Here is a 17745-nt window from a genome sequence, read left to right as displayed (position 1 = left end):
CTGGGGATTTAGCTCAGCGGCAAAGCGCCTGCCTGGCAAGCGCAAGGTCGTGAGTTTGGTTCCTGGTACCGGACAAAAACCAAAAAAAAAAAAAAAAACAAACAAACAAAAAAATATGTTTCTGAACTTTTGTCATGTCATACTATTCAGCAATGTCTTTGCAGAAGGCTCCTGCGTGTGTGTCTGTGTATGCTCCTCCAGGACCAATACCAAAATTAGAATTGCTGCATCATGTGTGTATTTTCCATTATAAATGTTGCCAAAGTAACTGATTTTTTTTTGTTTTGTTTTGTTTTGGTTTTGGTTTTTCTCTGGTACCAGGAACCGAACTCACGACTTTGCGCTTGCCAGGTAGGCGCTTTGCCGCTGAGCTAAATCCCCAGCCCTTTTTTTTTTTTTTCTTTTTGAGACAGGGTCTTGCTATGCAATCAGGCTGGCCTGGAGCTCCACGCTGGCCTTGAACTTGCAATGATTCTCCTGCCTCAGCCTCCCGACTGCTGGGATTATAGGAGTGCACCCGAACTAAGTATTTGATCTTTAGTGACTGTTTTCTCCAGGTTTTTTTCTTCTCCTTGAGTCAATTTCAGTATTTTATTCTGGGAAATAAACCACTTCACTTGACTTTTCACATATATTACTGTAAGAAATCTCAGGTCTCCCTCATCTCCGCAGTACTGCCCTTCCGCATTAGTTCCGCAAGCCAAATCATTCACGGGAGGAACGGCGCAGTAACCCAAACCCTGACGATGCTTCGGCCGCGCCCCTGGCAAGCCATAGAAACCGCGTCGTATGAATGGAACTCTGGTTCCGCGCTGATTCTTCTTACACGTGTCAGCGCCCCGACTCGAGTTTCCAGTTGATACCCAGCGGTCTACCTCCGAACATCCGGGCATTCCATATTTCTCTTTCCTCCAATTCTTCCTTAGTCCATTTTATTTTATTCTGTTTTCTTCATCCACCTTCAACATATTTGGAAAGATTTCATTGTTCTGAGATTTTGTTGGGCTTTTTTTGTTTGGTTGTTTGTTTTTTTGAGACAGGATCTCACCGTGTAGCCCAGGCTAGCCTCAAACCCATTCTCCTGCCTCAGCTTCCCAAGTGCAGGGATTATAGGCCTGCACCACCATGCCCAGCCGAGTTTGTTGTTTTTAAAGGAATTTTTAAAAATACAAGAGCACGCTGGGAGTGGTGTGCCAGCCCGTAATCCCGGCACGTGGAGGCTCCAGACCACCAGGAGTTCAAGGCCAGCCTGAGTTACATAGTGAGTTCAAGGTCAGCCTGCACAAAAAAGGGAGACCCTGTCCCAAAACAGATCAAGGCTGTGTATAGTGGCATGCGCTTGTAATCCCAGCCCTGGACAGGCCGAGGCAGGAGGACTGTTGGCAGTTCAAGGCCAGCCTGGGATACAAAGTGAGCTCAAGGCCTACATAGTGAGACCCTGTCTCAAACACACACACACACACACAAAAGGAGCAAGCATCTATTGAAGACACAGGCGATGCAAATAGAAGTCAGAAGAGTGGTTACCTTTGTCCAGGGAGATTTCTGTGGTACACAAATAGTCTATATATTGATCTAGGTAGTTGGACTAACATCTCTACATATGTAAAAACCATTAAATATTATATGTACTTGGGATTATGCAAGTTACTCTACGGAGGTAATGATAATTAAAAATAAATTTTTTTTAGTGTCTCTACCAGGTTCAAATCTTGGAAATAACCTCAGTGTGTTTTTCCTTGCAACAAGACTATGCATAATAAAATTTTATTGGTTTGTTTGTCTTTTTGAGACAGGGTCTCCCTGTGCAGTTCAGGCAGGCCTTGAGCTCACTTTGTAGCCCAGGCTGGTCTTGAACTCACAACGATCCTCCTGCCTCAGCCTCCCGAGTGCTGGGATTACAGGCGTACACCACCACGCCCGGCTCAAAGAAAGTTTTATAGAGCAAGATGCCACCAGGCCTGGCTTGAAATCTCTTAGTTAAAAAGCTATTAGTTTAAGCCTAGCATGGTGGCACATGTCTATAATTCTGCACTAGGGAGGCTGAGACAGGAGTTCAAGGCCAGCCTGAGCTACCTAGAAAGCCCCTGCAAATAGAAACCTCCCGCAAAGAATGTCAGTGCACACGCCACAAACGAGTCCGGCCCCACAGGAACGTGGGTGGGGATGGGACACAACGGTAGGGCACTTGCATAGCATGGACCCCTGGGTTCAGTCACCACCAATGCAAGAAACCAGAGTCACACCAGGAACCAAAATTTCTTAAGCTTCGCCACATCTCAAAAGAAAAGAAGATACACAAAAAAAGAGCTGGTGACATAGCTCAGTGTGAGGACCCTGGGTTGAATGCACCCTCCCACCCCAGAAACACTCAGACATACTTTATTTTCCCTGGGGCTGATGACAACATTGTAGTATTACTCTTTAATTTATAGGTGAGCAAATCAAGACATGAAAGAGGGGGTGGGGGATTTAGCTCAGCAGCACAGCACCTGCCTGGCAAGCGCAAGGTCGTGAGTTTGATTCCCAGTCCCAGAAAAAAACAAAAGCAAAGAAATGAAAGAGGCTTGTCCATTTTATATAAAGCAAACTGACAGCACAGGAGCCAAATCTGGAAGGCTTTATTGGAATTTATTACAAATGTTAAAAATCAGAAGACCACACATAAAAAGAACAATTTTTTTTCAGCAGCTCTTAAAAAATTACAAAGGGTCCCACACTGGGCCCACACTTCGGTGAAGGTGAATCACGGCTGCCCCTTTCCGAAGAAGAATGACGTCCAGTTTTCTGTGTTCAGCCTCTAGGAGGCATTTGAATTTGAGACAGGAAAGAAAGAAACCATTTTACTTGGGAAGATAAAGTAGAACTCAGTACATACACAAAAATAAATCTGTAACTCGAGTTACTTTTCTGCGTCCCACTCGGGGTCCCCTTGAGGAGATGAAGTGTTTACCTCGAGGCCAGGAACAGAAGACAAACAAATGCACAGAGAGGACGGGCGTGTTGTTGTTCCTGCCCTGCCCGCCCCATCTACTTGGTAAAAAACAACTAAAACAAGTCAGCCCACCGGCAAAAGTGCTGGGGCGGAAGGAGGTGAAACCATCAGAACGAGAAGAGCATCTGGTGATAAACTTCCACAACTCCTCAGGAGAGGAGCGGAGGGTATCCCGAAGCCCTGGAGTCTAGGAGCTCTTTCCTTCTTTCCTGTATACATAAAGCCTGCCCCAGTTCATTTCTTACAGTGCTAGGGTTGAACACAGGGCGTCAAGCACGCACCACACAGCCCCAGACCCAGCCCTAGTTAATTTTTCTTCTACCTGTAGCAAAAGTGAACAGGCCATTACAGTCTGGTTTCAGTTTAATTTCTACCCCCAGGATCCTCAACCGCAGGGGTCCAGTCCTAGCTCCGCTGAGCCTCTAACAGTGTCGCTCTGAGGGTCCACCTGAGACCTGGCGTCTCCATCTGAGAAATGAAAGCACCAGATCACCCTGGCCCTGCCAACCTGGACTCGCTCACCTGCTTCTCACACCTGAAGACAGTCACTGATGTCTTCCCAATCGGGCTAGAATGCCTTAGGGCTGCCTTACTAATATTAGGCATGCCTACTCTTTGTAGAAAACGATGGCCTGACCTACTTTAGAAGGCACAGAACTAGTTTTTTTTTTTTGAACCAGGAATTGAACTCAGGACCCTGCGCTCAACAGGTGCTTGTGCCATTCAGCTATATCCCTGGCCCCAGAACTGGGTTTTGAAGGTTGAATAAGTGCTTTTACTGGCTCAGAAGGATCTCAACATTCTGCACGATTCTTTTTTGCTCTCGGGGGTCCTTATAGAAGTACTTGCTGCCTAGGGCGGAGGTACACATCTCTAAGCCCAGCTACTCGGGAGGCTGAGGCAGTAAGACCCCAAGCTGAAGGCCACCCAGGCAGTTTAACAAGATCCTGCTTCAGAAAAGACTGGGGGTCTAGCTCAGTGGTGAGAGTGTTTGCCTCACCTCTGTGAAGCCCTGGGTTCCATCCCCTGCATTGTGGGAGGAAGCTGCATTTGAGTCGTTCTGCATCTAGGCCATCTCAGCCTCCTGGAGGAGGAAGCAGCCATCTCCTGTGAATCACAAAACTGAGACAGTCCCTGCCTTCAGGGCTTTAAAAAGTAGCCCTTGACTAAGGGTTAGAGCAGGGGCTGACAAACTACAGCCCAGGCCCACTTTTTTTTTTTTTTGTCTTTTTAAGGCAGGGTCTCTCCATGCAGTTCAGGCTGGCCTTGAACTCACAATGATTCTCCTGCCTCAGCCTCCCGAGTGCTGGGATTATAGGTGTGGGCCACTATGCCAGGCCTGGTTTTTGTAAATGAACTGTGATTAGAACACTGGCCACACCCATGCAGCTAAGTCAATTCCCACTTCGACAGGACCGAGTGGTTCCAAGGGAGGCCACAGGACTGGCAAAGCCGAACATCTTTACTGGCTGGCCCTTTGCCAAAAAGTCTGCTAATTCATGCCAAAGAAGAGATGACATACAACGGAGGAATTAGGTAGTCAGAAAACAGCACTATTTGCATGTCAAAACTGCAAAGAGGTGGGCTAAATTAACAAGAAAGCATGAATTACATGATGCTTGATCATTTGGAAGAGATACCTCTCAATAAAGTTGCTTCTGCCGCTTACCATGTGTAATTTAACCATGTGCACCGGTTTAAAACACACACAGAGCCACTCCGAGCCAACTGGTACAGATGAAAAAAGTGATTAGCGTCAACTTCTACAGCAAAACTGGCTGTGAAGGGTTCGCACAGAAGAACTGGGATGGCTGTCATTTCTGGAGGGACTGGGGGACTTTTCCAGAGTAATTCTGACTTGCCCGGCTTTCTCCTTGGAGAGTGCCCTCCTCCAGACTTTGGAACCCAGTGCTTGAACCAGTTCATGACTGCACAGCTCCCCAGTAAAGTGCTCAAGGGTCCGTTTTAAGGAGCAGGTAAGAATGGTTTGTGTTTCACACTCTGCTTTTTGGAGTTGATTTTTTTTTTTTTTTTTTTTTTTTTTTTTTTTTTTTTGGTCTTTTAGAGACAGGGTCTCACTTTTCAGCCCAGGCTGGCCTCGAATTTAGGTTTGATGTTTAAACAAAGAAAGGATTCTCCAGCATTTGTGGCTGATTAAAAGTCTGGTTTCTTGGTTACTTGAAATAACTGAAATCATACTAGTATTACATTTGAACTTTTTTTTCTTTTTCCTTTTCCTTTTCCTTTTTTTTTTTGTGTGTGTGTTTTTGAGACAGGGTTTCACTATGCAGTTCAGACTGGCCTTGAATTCACAGCAATCTTCCTGCCTCAGCCTCCTGAGTGTTGGGATTACAGGCATGGGCCACCACACTTGGCCCTGAACTTCTTTTAAAAAGAAAGATCATTAAATAAAGAGAACTGCAGCCTGGCCCTGGGGAAACGACTGGAATTAATGAGTGTTTACAGTTCTTGCCCTCTCGCCTCAGACATCGTAGATAAATCTCAGGGGGCTGCAAGTGATTAAAAAAAAATCAGCACAGCTCCAGCAGAACGAGGGCTGGGAGCGGACTCCGCAGAACATCTTCACTTCAGACAGAGGCGAGGACACTGCGCAGGGCCCTTCACCGTGGGTGCCGCCCCGAGGAGCAGGGAACACGTCTGGGTGGAGGACCGTCTCCCACGTGCCCAGCCCACCGCCCCTCCGTGTGAGCGCTCGGGGGCGCCCCTCCTCCGCAGGAGCGGATACAGGAGTCAGAGGTAGTGAGCGTGTGCATGTGAAAGCCAAACCTCTTTTGCAGAGCCCACAGCAAAAAGCAAGCTTAAGAAACGGAAGGAGGCCGGATGCCCGAGAATCAGGCCCACGGTGGGAAGAGATTAAAGTAAAAAGTGAGACGGTGTTCCGTGCGCAGGCCCTTTCAGGGTGTGGAGAGCGCCTGGGTATGGAGCAGCCTCACAGCCCCTGAGAGACGCTGCGCGCTTCCCAACGCTTGCAGGAGGCGCTGCACTGTTAGGTCAAAACACACCCCACGGGAAGGGAACAGCTCCAACTTCCCAAGAGCCCCGGGGCTCCTGGGGCCTAAAATCTGAGTCCAGCCTGAAAAGCTGATGAGCAAAGCCCCAATGTTGTCCATCCGAGGCCGAAAAGCACTTGTTTACATCTTACGACAAAGCAGTATGTTGGTTCATTAGCTGGCACTACCAACCCCAAATACTGTCTTTTTGTTTTCTGTCTTTTTGAGACAGGGTCTCGCTATGTAGTTCAAGCTGGCCTTGAGCTCACTTTGTAGCCCGGGGTGGCCTGGAACTCACAACAATCCTCCTGCCTCGGCCTCCCGAGTGCTGGGATTACAGGCGTGCACCACCGCGCCCGGCATCCCAAATACTGTCTTAAGGGAGAGCTGTAGCATCTCCGCTGGTAGCAAAGATTTCTTCAAGAGTCAAAAAAGTGAAATACAAAAGGCGATTTACAGCACCCCAAAAATACTCTTCCCCTCCCAGGCGAAATGCCTCCCGAGTCCTTCCCGGCCCTTTTGCTTCGGGCCGGCTGGTGTGCCTCTCCAGGCGCGCTAGTCCTCCATGCAGGCCCAGGCCTCCTCGGCCTTCTCATAGTACCGGCTGGCGAGCCGGCCCTTCATGGCTTCCATCGCCGCCTCTGCGGCCTGGGTATACAAGTCCCCTAAAAGAGAGCAGAGCGGGGCACAGAGACGTGAACACCCACGGTCTTTGCCAGCCCCTCCTCGGCCAGCAGAGCACCCTCAAACCACCCCTGTGCCCTCTCCTTCCAGGGCCTGAAGACCCACAGGAGAGCATGTGATCTAACCGGACCAATCAGAGCGCTCCTCCATCCCGCTCCCTGTGGACTGCTCCCGACTTAGGCACGGCCCAGCAGAGGAAACAAGCCATCTCAGCGACCGAGGTGACTGGTTAGGGATGAGCAGTGATTCTGTCTGAGCCAGCGAGGGCCGGGATGGGGACTTTTGCAGAAGGCCCTGAGAGCGCACGAAAGTGGAATAAAGGCTGAATATCAGCACGGTTACAGGTCGCCAAAGCTCCGGGTTCTTAGAGCATGCTGGATTTAGGAATTTCAAACAGGATGTTCTAGATGTGCTTTATTATTTGCTAATTTCAAAAAACACAACTTTTCCCTTTGGGTGCTGGAGGATGGTGCTCAGGACCCAGGACATGCTAGGCAAGCACTCTCCCACCGAGTTACATCTTCGCCACCTTTTTTACAATTTAAAAAAAAAAAAATTTTTTTTTCCGGTACAGGGAATCGAACTCACCACCTCAGGCTTGCCAGGCAGGCGCTGTGCCGCTGAGCTAAATCCCCAGCCCCCAGAAAACAAACTTCTGATGTTTAGCTTCGTTCTGCACCTGGGAACCCAGCCCAGTATGTTTATTTTATGTGAAGGTTGGGATGTACATAGGACGTCTCTGGGCTCCCCATCAGAAACTCTCATGTTGGACCCACAGTGTAACTGTCTTGGGAAGCCGAGCTCAGAGACTGGCAGAGTTACATGGGATCACTGGGGTGGGCCCTGACAGAGGGCGCTGGGGCCCTGGGAGCGGGGGGAAGAGAGAGCAGAGCTTGTTCTCTCTGTACTTGCACACAGAAGAAAGGCCCTGTGAGGACACGGAGAAGGTGACTGCTTGCCGGAACCAGAACTGGCCAGCACCTTGGGAGTCCTGGCCTCTAGAACGATGAGAAATACATTTGGGGGTGCCGGGGGTGTAGCTGAGTGGCAGGGCACCTGCCCCGCACGCATGAGGCCTTGGGTTTAAAACCAAAGTTTAGCTGCGCACAGTGGTTCAAGCCTTTACTCCCTGCCCCCGGGAGGCGGAGGCTGAGGCACAAGGCCAGCTGACCTACAAAGTGAGACCGTCTCAAAAGAGCACAAAAAATGAAAACAAAATTCTGTTGTCTAAGTCTAAGTCTTAAATCCCTTCATGCAGATGAATACATTTGTGTGACAGAAAAAATATATGTAACTAGTCCATCAACTGATGGATAAACTAAAGGTGGCAAATACCCCACAGAGACACACTACACACGGGCGGGGGCGGCGGGGGACCGCTCACTGGAACGGGTCTCTTCTCAGGGGCACGGAAGTGTGTGGAGACAGGTACCGGTGAGGGTTGTGCACTGCTACGAAAACTCCACGGTCCACTAAACTGTACGTTTTAAGACGGTAAATTTTAAGCTAAGAAAAACTGCAGCTCAATTTTTTAAACTGAAAGAACCCCCCCTCCCAAACACAAATACCCGGCGGTCCCTCAGCGTCCTTCGGGGGTTGGTTTCAGGATCCAGTGTGGACGCCAAAGTAAAATGGTACAGCACGTGCAAATGACCTCCGTATATCCAGCCATGCACTTTAAATCATCTTGGCAACGCACCACACTTACCATCTTTAATGCCACACATGCCATGCAGACCGTGGCTTTACTGTACCCTTCAGGGAATAACGGCAAGAAAAGCGCATCTTTTTAGCGCAGACACAACTTTCAAAAAGGGTTTTTAAGTTGGGTGTGGTGGCACGCATGACCCCAGCACTCTGGCTGAGGCGGGAGGACTGCGCGTGTGAGCCCAGCCCGGCCATTCAGTGATCCTGCAAGGCTCTGTCGGGGAGGGGAGGGGAGGGCGGGAAGGGAGAGAGAAAGCGGGAGAGAAGGAGAGAAAGACAGAGAGGAAGAGAAAGGGAGAGAGAGGAGGAGAGGGAGGGGGGGAGGGACAGAGTGCAAGCAAGCAAGAGCTGGGGACGGAGCTCCGTGTGAAGGTCCTGGGTTCAAATCCCACTGCTCAAGAAGGAAAAGTTACCTGCACACCAGCCCCACACACCCTCCCCTGGGCGGAGAGCTCCGCCCGAAACCGTGCCACAATCCCAGCAGGGTGGGAACTCCAGCCCGGCCCGCCAGCCTCACCTGACCTCTGCGGGTCCCTCCCCAGGCCGCAGCCTCCCGTGAGCAGCATCTCGGCCTCCCTGGCCAGCAGCGCGTAGCGGGGCTCGCCCTGCATCCCGTCGAACTCGCCGCCCTCGTCACAGTCCGTGGTCTCCAGGGCGGTGCGGTACCAGTGCAGGGCCTCCAGCCAGTCTCGGCACCTTGCCGGGGAGGAAGAGGGGAAGGGGGTTGTTACCACGGCAGCAGGGCGGTGGCAGAGGGCAGGGCCAGCACCTCTGGCGCGCAACCTCTAGTTCCTAAGGCCGCTCCACCTAAGGGACTCCTCCATCTAAAAGGGCCTTTCTCTAGATGTCACACACACCCCGCGGGCTGGCACCTGCAGCGGCCGGGTGTCCTCTGAGGCAGGCAGGAGACGGGGCGGGCAGAACACGCTCTGCAGAGGCCGCCGGAGCGTCGGAGCGCTCGCCAGCACACAGCCCCCTTTGCTCTGCCTGGGCGGCTCCAGTCTCTCCTGGCCCGAGGCAGCTTCCCCCGTCACTCGCCCTCCCGCGCCAGCTCCTTTCCTACAGCAGCACACACACGGCCAAACTGTCCACGGCGGCAGTGCAGGTTCCGGCCAAACCCACGCAACGCAACGCTCAGAGCTAAGGGCGCCGGGCTGCGTCTCAAGGAGTAACCGCTTACAGCATCAGGAAAGAGCAGAGTCACCGGTAAGGACGGCCACGGTGTCCTCCAAAGTGCCCAGAGCAGCGCTGACGGCCGCTGTCCCTCCCACCCTGTCTCGGACTCCCCTGCCCTCCACTCTGGGCGGCTGTTCTCTCTCCGCTCACACGTGCCAGCCCCTGCCCGCACCTGCCGCCCCGGCCGTGGGACATCCTCCCCTAACTCTGCCCCCGCCTGGCTCCTCACCCTGCCAGCCCCAGCGCATAGGTCCCTTCTTAAGAGGCGCTGTCTCCAGACGCCCCGCTTCTTACGATTACTGTGACCCCTCGTTCTCCTTGCACCTCTTTGTCGTGGTCTCCTCCGCCTCCGCATAAGGCACAAGAAGACAAGCCTGGCCTGTTGTTTACTGCTGCAGTCCCAAGGCCTGGCTAGGAGCACAGGCTCAGTAAGTGTGTGTCTGTTTGTTTGGTTGGTTTTTGTCTTTTTGAGACAGGGTCTCGCCATGCAGTTCAGGCTGGTCTTGAGCTCACTTTGTAGCCCAGGCTGGTCTCGAACTCACAACGATCCCCCTGCCTCGGCCTCCCAAGTGCTACGATTACAGGCGTGTGTCACCACACCCGGCTCAGTGAGCGTTTGTTGAGTGAATAAATATGAACAAGTGGCTGTTAGGGATGATATTCAGGAGCTAACTATGACTTTATTTGATCTTATTAAAAATAGAAATCATTTGAAAGTTATTGGCAAGGTACCCAAAAACTATGGTTGTAACACTGGACTAGAAGCTACCAGAATGGATGACTTCACCCCTTTTATCTCTGACCCTCCTCAGTCCTAAAGGGCAAAGCAGAATTTCCCTGAGTAGATCAAAAGGGAAAAGGCCTAATTTCCCTCATTGTCTCACGGGTGAGGGTTCACGCCATGCCTTGGAATTTTCTATGACCTCTCATTCCCCATTAGACAGAACTTCTGAGGACCAAAACCTTTTAAAATCCAGTGAGTCAGCCGGGCATGTAATCCCAGCACTTGAGATGCAGAGGCAGGACGATCACTGTTGTATTCAAGGCCAGCCTGGGCAACATGGTGAGTTCAAGGTCAGCCTGAACTGCATAATGAGATCCTGTCTCAACAAACAATAAAACCAAAAACCAAAAACAGTGTGTCCCCAAGCCCAATAAACAGTGTTGATTATGTGACATATGTGCCCCCCCAACTATGGTAGCCATCTCTGATAAAAATTATTTTAAAGATAAATATGTACCAAGAGTTAATAGCCTTAATATATAAAGAGTTCTGACAAATCAATAAGAAACTATCACTGTAAATAAAATTAAAAGTAGGACAACATGAAACTAAATGAATAGAAATAAAAAGTAGAGAAAAGACAAGCCTAGAAAGTATAGCTAGGGCTGGGCGTGGTGGCGCAGGCCTGTAATCCCAGCACTCGGGAGGCTGAGGCAGGGGGTCGCTGTGAGTTCGAGGCCAGCCTGGGCTACAAAGTGAGTTCAAGGCCAGCCTGAACTACATAGCGAGAGCCTGTCTCAACAAAAAGAAAAAAGAAAAGAAAAGAAAGCACAGCTGGGAAAGACTTTTTAGGGATCTCAGATGCACATATCCAGTGCCCGGCTCCACCCTGCCCTATCCCTGCTTGCTTCTCCAGTGTGCTCAAAGGGCCCCACACTCATTGGCATCTGGTCTGATACAGTCGTGCCAGTTCTTCTCTGCTGACCTCCCCTCGTCAGTGCAGTTCTAACTCCGCAGAGAGGCACGAGAGCAGAGAGGAAGAAGGGTGAGAAGACCTGTTCCAGCTCTGCCACTTACTAGTACAGCTGCAGATCCCTCATCTGAAAATCCAAAATCCAAAACGCTCCAAATTCAGCGTGTTAGGCTGAGCCAGTAAGTGGGAAATTCCACACCTGATTTCATGTGCTCCCAGGCTGACCGGGTGCTGCAGGTGCACTAGAAGTATCGCACAAAACTGCCTTCAGGGTATGTGTCCAAGGTGTGTATGAAACAAACGAATTTCACATTTAGAACTGGATTCCACCCCCAAGATGCCTCCTTTGTAAATGCAAATATTCTGAATACTGGGGGTAAAGGATGCTCAACCTGCCCTTGACCACAGGCAAGCCCCCACTTCTCAGAACTAGGGTTCAGTCACCCCTCAGACGGGCCCCCACGTACCCGCTTGTCTGTACATGGAGCTGCTTTGTGCATTCACTCAAACAACCACGAGGTCAGACCCTGCGCACAGCACTGGGTCCCAGACGCAGGCGATCCGGCGCCCGCTCGCAGTGACGTCAAGGCCCGACGGTGTTATCAAGGGTGAGAGGCACGGCTGTTACCCCGGGATCTGATGCGTGTGAGGACTGTGTGACAGGCACTGAGCCCAAAAGCCTGACAGAACCACAGACCTAGCCTTCCCGCTAGACTCAGCGAGGGAGATGAACTCTTTTTTTGTTGTTTTGTTTTGGTTTTTTTTTTTTTTTTGGTCTTTTTGAGACAGAGTCTCACTTTGTAGCCCAGGCTGGCCTTGAACTCACAATGATCCCCCTGCCTCAGCCTCCCCAGTGCTGGGATTACAGGTGTGGGCCACCACGCCCGGCTTTCCCCTCCTTCTTAAATGAAAGAAATGACACAACAAAAGTAGGAGGGGTCAATTAAAATCATCGATACTCTACAACCAAGGAACACTACTCTGAACCTGACGCTGTAGGACCTTTCAGATGTTTTCCTCAGGCTTTACACACACTGGCTAAAATGGCTACCACTTACCATGTGCTTCATGGGCACGGTGAGAATTCTAGTTCCCGTCCTGGACCCTTCCCAGGAGACAGGACTGTAACCATTCCCACTTGATCACACAACGAAACAGGGTCCGGGGAGGCAAGCTAACTTGGCCGTGGTCACCGGACTGGTAGAGGTCGGAGCCGAGGCTGGAAGCCGGGTGTGTCGCAACCCCGACGCAGGGCCCCCTGCAGCCCACACTGCCCCCAGCTGCGCCTGAGCGCCAGCCGCGTACCTGTCGGGGCTGAGGTTCTGGCCGGTGTCAAGAGCTCGCGCCACGAGGATCATGGATTGTCTGTCACCAGCTTCGGCTGCCTTCAGTAAGTAGTCAAATCCTTTCGTTTTATTCTCTTCTGTGTCCTATCAGTAAAGGCCAAGAAGGGCAGAAAAAAGCAAACAGAGCATGGTCAAAGGGAAGGGGGGTGCCAGGATCTTACCCATCGGTCTTCTCCCCGTTTCTTGGAATTATTTTGAGAACCCTGAGCCAGAGATACTGTAGTGTGTGTGTGTGTGTGTGTGTGTGTGTGTGTCTGTGGTGCTGGAGACTGAACCCAAGGCCTCTGCAGTAGGATACACCCCCCGTCTCGCCCCACCAGCCCCTCTTTTTTTAAATACAGGGTCTCACTAAGTTGTCCAGGCTGGGCTTGAGCTTGTGATCCTCCTGCCTCAGCCTCCCAGAGTGCTGGGATTACACATCACAGGTTTTTAGTACATTCATGGAATTGTGCAATCAGCACTAGAATCAATTTTCAGAATATTTTCATCAACCGAAAAAGAAGTACAATTCCTTTTAACCGTCAATCGCTCCCCACCCACAATTTCTCCACTCCACCCAGTCCGTGTTCTATCTCTATGGATTCTGGACATTTCATATGAACGGGACCATAGAACTGGGGCGCTTTAGGTCTGGTTTCTATCCCTTCACATCATGTTCTCAAGGTTCATCCATGTTGTAGCAAGCATTGGAATTCCATTGTTTATGACAAAATAATATTCCACTGTATGGATATATCACACTGTGTGTATTGCTCATCTGTTATTTATACTTTATGGCTATGACGGATAGTGTTGCTATGACCACCTATGTACAAGTTTTTGCACAGATGTACATAGTTATTCTCTTGAACATATAGCTACTTCAGTGAATTGAGGTCACATGTACCTATGTTAAGCCTCTGTGTGTGTGTGCATGTGCGTGCGTGTGTGTGTATGTGTATGTGTGCATCTGGGGATTGAACCCAGGACCTCATACATGTCAGCACTTTACCACTGAGCTACAGCTACAGCCTTTTTAATATTTTATTTTCAGGGCTGGGAATGTTGTTCAACGGCACAAGTGCCTGCCTGGCAAGCACGAGGTCCTGAGTTCGATTCCCAGTACCAAAAAAATAAATTAATTTAGGGCTGGGGACTTAGCTCAGTGGCACAGCGCCTGCCTGGCAAGGGCAAGGTCGTGAGTTTGATTCCTGGTACCGAAAAAAAAATTTTTAAATTAAAAAAATTAATTAATTAAATTAAAATTTCATTTGGCTGGGCTTGAGCTTGCAAAGCTCCCTCCTCAGCCTCCTGGGTCAGCTGGAGTTCCAGGTGCGCATCCCCACATGGGCCGCTGAGGCTTTTGGGGTGCCATCCGGCCAGTCCCCCAAGCGCTGCACCACGGTGCCTCCCACAATCAGTGAGGAGGCCCCTGCTTCCGTTCTGCTCCCCGAGACCCACAGCAGCACGGAAGATGCTTGCAGAGCCTAAACCAGGTCACGCTCCCCTCTGAAAACGGCCCAGGGCTTCCTGTCTCGCTCAGAGACAAATCCAAAGCCCTCACAATAGCCTGTGACGCCCTCAACCTTCCGAAAGCTTCTCAGGGACTCCCCGCTGTGTACATAGGGCTCTTCCAGCCGTGGCTCTGAGAAGCCTCGGTTAGCCAGCCCAAGACTACATTTCCCAGCCTCCCTTGCAGCCAGAACCTGTGTCCGCCATGACGGGCCTATCTAGCCTCCTACCACATTCAGTAACATTTCTCCCTGGCACTTTAGAACAATACTTAGCACAGTAAAAGATCTCAGTGGAGATTATGTTTAATTACGGTGGAGGCCTTTCATTTGCTCCTCATTACCCGTACTAATAAGCCTTTCCATCCAAACAGTCCGCTCCATGAGAGCAGGGACCTCGCCTGTCTCACTCTCGCTGCGAATACAGCGAGACCAGGAAGCGAGAGGGCAGGGAAGCAGGAAGAGTCTGTGCTCACAGGACGGGGGCCTGGGTAGACTGAGGCCCGGGCTGGGAGCCGCGGGTGCGAGGGAGACTCCTCTTCCCGACGTCAGAACCCTCATAAATGCAGCACCCGTACCGTCCCTTCTCATTTTTTGCACGCTCTCCAAAACAGCCCAACGAAGTGCACAAAACCCTGAATGGGGGCGCCTCCTCCGTGTCCTCCCTTTCCGTTCGCAGCAGCTTTTCTTTGTTCTTTCTTATAAACGCTGCTCGGTTCACTCCCTGCCGCTGCGGCCCTGGACCTCACTCTCGGTCAGCCTCAGGATAAGAACTGGTTACACTCGGGCGTTACCCGGAGTGTAGGACATGCTCCCTAACTGCGTGTGACCATGAATAACTGCCTGCCGTAGCAAGACAACAGGAAAACGTCCAGAGCGCGGCACTTGGAGGGGAGAGAGGGGCTCTCTCGGGCACCCAGGGGCCTCTCGGGCTCACAGCCGTCATCGCTTGCTCAGCCACGAGGCTGCCTTGAGCACTACTTCTTTCTCACAGACACCCTGCTCCTGGCAACCCCACTCCCGCCAGAGGAAGCTGCCGCTCCGAGCCTGGGAATCTAGACTAGGAGCTTCTTAGGCCCTGTACTGCGCCGCTGGGTGCAGCGCTAACACAGCGGCAGTCACAGGGTCAGGGCGTTGCAGAGATGGGCCGGAGACGGGATGCCCCGCGGTCCTGTCCTGGCCCTCTGGCCCTCGCACCGTCCTAGGCGTTCCTCACACAGGCCTCCCCGTGTCTGGGAGCCCTCAGCGGGTGCCGGGCCAGGCTGGAACGCAGCGGTGCACAGGAGTGGGCTCAGACAGGCCCACAAGCATAGACCCAAACTTTCAGGAATTCAGCAGAACAGTTAAGAGGCACGCGTGCCCTTGCAGGAGGCGGGAGTAACCCCCGCGAGGAAGGCTGGCCAGTGACGGGGGAGCCGAGCCCCCCTTCCTGCTGCCTTCCACCGCCCCCTCACCTTCAGAGAGACGTCGGCCAGGATGTGGTGGGGCAGCTGTGAGCACATGAGCCCCAGGCCCACGATGGCCTCCAGCTCGCCCAGGGTGGCGGCGTGCTCCAGGTGGAAGACGGCCGACTCGGGGTCCCAGTCCTCGCCCTTCTCGCAGAAGCGGCCGCCCTCGTGGTAGCGCACCATGGCCAGGTGGACCTGCCACACACGCTGCGTGTGGCCCGGCTGCCTGGGAGGCTGGAGCCGCACCCGGGAAGCCCGGCCAGCCTGCGGGAGGAGGTGAGCGCGGGGAGCCGCGGGCCGGGGGCTCTGGGTAGTACGGGGGGACCTCCAAGGGGGCAGCACAGATACCTTCCCCAAAACGGACTTCCCGATTTTCTTTTCAAGTTCCAGGGCGTTCAGCCTCTGTACTTCCAGGGCCGCAGCGGAAGGCCTCGGCAGGTGCAGGCGGGTGGGGTTGAGGAGGTTCCACTTCTCCACACAGACCTAAGGGACACAGCCAGGCAGGGGGTGTTTACAGCCAGACAGCGCAGGGGGGCTGGGCGCGGGGCCTGGCTGGACAGAGAGGGGAGGCGAGTCCTCAGCGTCCAAGTTTGCTGCCTTCAGTTCTAGAAATTTACGTGCCAGCAGCCCGTGGGTGCAGAGAGACTGCAGCCCGGGACACACCAGCAGCGGAAGGGCCGGCGGCAGCTCGGAGCAGCATCTTCCCTCACCTCTCAGCAGGGGCCTCCTCCTTCCCAGCTCCCCACACAAGCTGCCCAAAACGCCGGACTTGAGCAAATCCACTTGCTTTGGTCTGTGAATCAACGGGACACTTGGGCAAATCAGCAGGGCGCTCCAAGGAATGGGTTCAGAAAGCGCCGCTCCTCCCGCCAAAGATGCCCTGCGCAAGCTTCCTGCAGAGCGAGACAGGCGGCTCTGTGCTCCGCACACGCGTGCTACACCTCCTGCGGCGCACACGGCGTGCCCGCTACAGAGTGCGCGCCAGCCGGGGCGGCGGTGTGCTGCCGCTGGGCAACCCCGCCCCGCACGGGCTGCGGAGCCCCCCAGCCTGACTGAGGACTAGCCCCAGGGAACAGGCAGCACAGGAGGGGGCGAGAGCGACGTCTGCAGGGCGGGGAGCGGGGGCAGCTGCGGCAGCGCGGTCAGAGGAGGAGGAAGGACCCTGCAGACAGGCGGCTTCTTAGCAAAGGCTCAGAGGGTGAGGAGTTCGGGAGTCAGCCGGGGAAGAGGTCGTGGGATGCAGGGCTGGTCTTTCCCAGATCTGCTGGATGCCAACCACCGTCTGAGAGACTGCGTTTATTACACACAGGCTGAGCACCCCAGCCTGAAAACCCAACACCAGAAAGGCTCCAAAATCCAAAATGTTTTCAGTACCAACGCGATGCTGCAAGTGGGAAACTCCCACTGACCTCACGGCACAGGCCTCGGTCAAAACCAGGCACACTAAAAATGATGTATAAAATTATCATCTAAGGTGTGTATGAAACATAAATGAATTTCATGTTCAGACTTGAGTCCCGCCCCCAATTCATCTCATTATGTACACGCGAATATTTGAAAACTGAAAAACTCAAACACTTGGAAGTCCCAACACTTCTAACAAGGATTACTCAACCTGGACTAGCTGATAATTGGGAAAGCTGCCTAGGATTTTAGTCTGTCCTCTCTCCCTTCCTTTCTTCCTTCTTCCCTCCCTCTCTGTCTTTTGAGACAGGACCTTACTATGTAGTGCAGCCTGTACTTGAACTCATTTATGTAGCCCAGGCTGGCCTCAAACTCACAGTGATCCTCCTGCCTCAGCCTCTCGAGTGCCAGGATTACAGGCGTGCGCCACTATGCCTGCTTAGTTTTCACGAACAAAATGGGAATGAAAAAGTTGGGCATGGTGGGTTCAAGGCCAGCCTGGGCAATTTAGTGAGATCCTATTGAAGGGCGGGAGGGAGAGAGAGAAAGAAAGAAAGAAAAGAAGGCAGGCTGCGATGTCCCCCAGTGGTGGAGTACTACTGTGTTTGATCCCCAGTATTGCAAAAAAAAAAAAAAATAAAAGAGAATGTGCGTTAGGCGGGGGATGAATAACAGCAGCCTGCCTCAGTGGCGGCCGGCAGGCATAAACTCAGGCTCTGAGGCGCCTCTGAGTTCAGCACTCTAGCCCATTAACAGTGTCGCTGTCATTTCCCCTCAGGACCAAATC

At 52.3% G+C, this 17745-nt stretch overlaps 1 protein-coding gene across 6 annotated transcripts in view; it reads right to left on the bottom strand.

The window, feature by feature from the left end:
• Positions 1-6441: 6441 nt before the first annotated feature.
• Positions 6442-17745, bottom strand: part of Eef2k (eukaryotic elongation factor 2 kinase) — a 56936-nt gene continuing 45632 nt past the window's right edge. For all 6 annotated transcript variants that reach the window (XM_005405080.2, XM_005405081.2, XM_013504852.1 and 3 more), the window contains 5 exons: positions 15903-16037; positions 15561-15749; positions 12576-12700; positions 8915-9093; positions 6442-6671 (listed from right to left, as the gene is read on the bottom strand). In XM_005405080.2, the coding sequence (XP_005405137.1) occupies positions 6562-6671; positions 8915-9093; positions 12576-12700; positions 15561-15749; positions 15903-16037 (738 nt within the window). In that variant the 3' untranslated portion in view covers positions 6442-6561. The remainder of the gene's footprint in view (positions 6672-8914; positions 9094-12575; positions 12701-15560; positions 15750-15902; positions 16038-17745) is intronic.

Source organism: Chinchilla lanigera, unplaced genomic scaffold (assembly GCF_000276665.1).
Source record: "Chinchilla lanigera isolate Chin_1 unplaced genomic scaffold, ChiLan1.0 scaffold00092, whole genome shotgun sequence".
Lineage (NCBI taxonomy): Eukaryota > Metazoa > Chordata > Mammalia > Rodentia > Chinchillidae > Chinchilla > Chinchilla lanigera.
The sequence above is the reverse complement of the archived record's forward strand: the minus strand, read 5'-3'. Positions and strand labels throughout refer to the sequence as shown.